The sequence below is a fragment of the Cicer arietinum genome, chromosome 6 (assembly GCF_000331145.2).
Source record: "Cicer arietinum cultivar CDC Frontier isolate Library 1 chromosome 6, Cicar.CDCFrontier_v2.0, whole genome shotgun sequence".
Lineage (NCBI taxonomy): Eukaryota > Viridiplantae > Streptophyta > Magnoliopsida > Fabales > Fabaceae > Cicer > Cicer arietinum.
The window spans coordinates 32,738,887-32,741,831 of record NC_021165.2 but is presented as its reverse complement, the minus strand read 5'-3'; the positions used below and the strand labels follow the sequence as shown (position 1 = coordinate 32,741,831).

Here is a 2,945-nt window from a genome sequence, read left to right as displayed (position 1 = left end):
GTTGTGTCTTGGCAATCAAGACTACAAAAGTGTGTTGCTTTGTCCACTACTGAAGCTGAGTACATTGCAGCAACTGAAGCTTCCAAAGAACTCTTGTGGATGAAGAAATTCCTACATGAGTTAGGCCTCAAGCAAGACATGTTTGTGTTATTTTGTGACAGTCAGAGTGTGATCCATCTCAGCAAGAATCCGACTTTTCATGCAAAGTCGAAGCATATTGAAGTGCAATATCATTGGATACGAGATGCACTTGAAATGAATTCATTTTTAATTGAGAAGATTCATATTGATGAGAATGGTTCAGATATGATGACGAAGACCTTGCATGTGTCGAAGATGATATGTTGCAGAAAGAAAGCTAACATGGTTGAGCAGTACCTTCCCACTTGAGTCATGAGGGGGAGATTTGTTGGGTGGGCTCACTCCCCAAGTGGAACCCACCAATTTTACTAGTATTATTATTATTATTGAAATAAAAAAAAAGAAAAAAAAATTAATGGGCTTGGCCCACTTGAAGGTAATAAAAGGGATTTAGAAATCTCTAAGAAGACACACAGAAAGACAACGGAAGAAGAACGGTTGCCAGAGAAGAAAAATAAGGGTTTGGTTTCAGTGGTGGTAACAGACGTGTAGTAAACTTGCTCTGTTTGATCTACAAATTTAGTATGTTATTCCTACCACTGAGTTTGTTATTTTAATATATAATTTGAGTAGTTTTATCTTCTCTGAGAGTTACTTTGGCATACCCACTTTAGTGGAAGGTTGTTATAAGGTTGTTATAGGGTTGTTATTGTTGATTGATATTCCCTATTGTTATTAGGAAGACTCTTGGTGTACCCATTAATTATTATAGTGGATGTTTTTACTGGACTAGGTCCTTTTTATTCTCTCAATTTGAGGGAAGTTTTCCACGTTTGGCCATTTATCTGCACAGGTGGGGGAAAAAATATTCTGCATTATTGAGATAATTATCGCTAATTATCTATGGTTTTTCCCAACAAAACATGTATTAGAAAATTGTGGTGCTCAAGAACAATACTCCATCTGAGACAAACACACAACCTTTAAGTGGTGCTAAATTTGGAAAAGGGACTACTGATTATAGTTAATTTAAGAACTAAATTGTTATTTTGTAGGGCTTGGTCACATGGTACTCCAAAAAAAATTGTTATTTTGTCAATTTGATCGACTAAATTGACCGACTCTTACACTTTTAACTATTAAAATGCTAATTTACTCTTAATAAGTAGTCACTAAACTATTTTTAATCCATAAATTAGTTTATGAAGGGATTAAAAAACGTATTCTATGTCTTATTTTTTAATCAATTAAGGGATTAAAAAAACACTTTAGGAACCAAATAGGAGTGAATGATCATTTTTAACCTAAATTAATGCTTTATGAACTCTAAGGTACGTATAGGGTTAGGCGTGCTACCGCGTCTGAACATCACCTCAGACAAGTGACAGATAAAATACATTTTTTTTTTTGTTTCAGACAAAACATAAACAATTGGACATATTTGAGACGCATATATAAGGATTAAAGATGTGTTACATCTACCATAGAAAGTTAAAAATATTAAATTCAAATTTTTTTAGAATAATGTTCATGTTTTATTAAATTATAGTAAATAAATAAATACATGTATTAGTGTTGGTGTCTTAAACTACCTCTAATTCCAATAATAATAATAAAATTAGAATTTTTTTCTCATTTATAAGAAAAAGTTATGATTTTAAAAAAGCATTTATTATTCAAATCAATTTTTTTTTATGTTCATTGAATGTTTCTCTTTTAAATATTAGTATGCAAATTTAATATTTCACGCCTTTTGTATATTCGTAAAATTATACAAAAAGTGATAATAATAAATAACTTTATTGATATTGATATTTTTTTTTTTTTTTTGTTCTTATAATTGAGATCAGATTGAGTAGTCGCGTTGAAGTGTGGTGCTTGAATCAAGAAAGTTTGAACTTTAAAATTACCTGTAATTAGGTACGAGATTCCTGGATTTTGAATATGCGGTAGCTTTAGTGATCTCTGCTACCCAAGTCATGAACTTATCTTCCTCTAGAGAACTTTCCTCCCCATATCCAAAGAGATTTTGTCAACAAACTCATGAAATCCCTCTCCAAACATACCTCTCTGTAATCTTCCATGACATGGATATACACCATTATTATAGAACACGGGAAGAGCAATCAAATCTGAATTTCGGCAACACTCTGTTATTTTCTCCAATTCTTGAAGACACAATCTCGAATTAACATAATTCTTTGAAAATACGATTACAACAACTTCACAATTTTCAATTGCATTCAAAGATGAAGTTGGTACTATTTCCCGATCTCCATTTTCAAATTTTTTATTATTATCGTCGCAGAAAACAACGATTCTAGGTTCTGAAATAAGAGCAGTATAGAGATTCGAAACAAAGGAATTCGCATCTTCGTTGCAGAAACTCAAGTACACATTGTAGTTCTTCTTCTTCTTTGGATTAGTATTATTAGAAGAAGTTGTGGATTCAAATTCAAATACGCGGTGGCTTTTTGAGGAGGAAGTGAAAGAAGACATCAATTGGATTTGATGATGAAAAATTCTCAAAATGAGTGATGAATAAAAAATCAATTGAGATGATTAGGCATGCTTTATACATGTGATTTTAAGTCATAAGTCGTCTCAGTAGAAAACAAAAATCAAAAGTCGACTCAGTCAATTGAGTCGTGCGAATTGAACCATGTTTGTGATGAGCATTGTTTTCTATAATATTTTTAAATATTAAAATACTCATACTTTGAAAAAAAAAAATATTAAAATGTGATATTTTTTAAATTTTTATTAAGTCGCATTCTCAATATACAAGTATATTTAAAAAAAAAATAGATTAATAAAAGATGCAACCTTCTATTTATATATATATATATATATATATATATATA

General features: G+C 30.8%; 2 protein-coding genes across 2 annotated transcripts in view; both read right to left on the bottom strand.

Annotated features, from left to right (window-relative positions):
• The window catches only part of LOC105851158 (disease resistance protein RPP2A-like), a 32,348-nt gene extending 30,091 nt beyond the window's left edge, over window positions 1-2,257 (bottom strand). Inside the window, 1 exon segment of the mRNA XM_012717503.3 lies at window positions 1,992-2,257. Coding sequence (XP_012572957.3) covers window positions 1,992-2,062 — 71 coding nt within the window. The 5' untranslated portion in view covers window positions 2,063-2,257.
• On the bottom strand, window positions 2,077-2,580 carry LOC140920696 (disease resistance protein RPV1-like). Its single transcript, XM_073369508.1, has one exon. It carries the CDS (start codon window positions 2,578-2,580, stop codon window positions 2,077-2,079), a length of 504 nt encoding a protein of 167 aa, XP_073225609.1.
• Between the last annotated feature and the right edge of the window lie 365 nt (window positions 2,581-2,945).

Bases quoted from the DNA above. Each gene is read 5' to 3' on its own strand.
- LOC140920696 (XM_073369508.1), bottom strand. From the start codon at position 2,580: ATGTCTTCTTTCACTTCCTCCTCAAAAAGCCACCGCGTATTTGAATTT.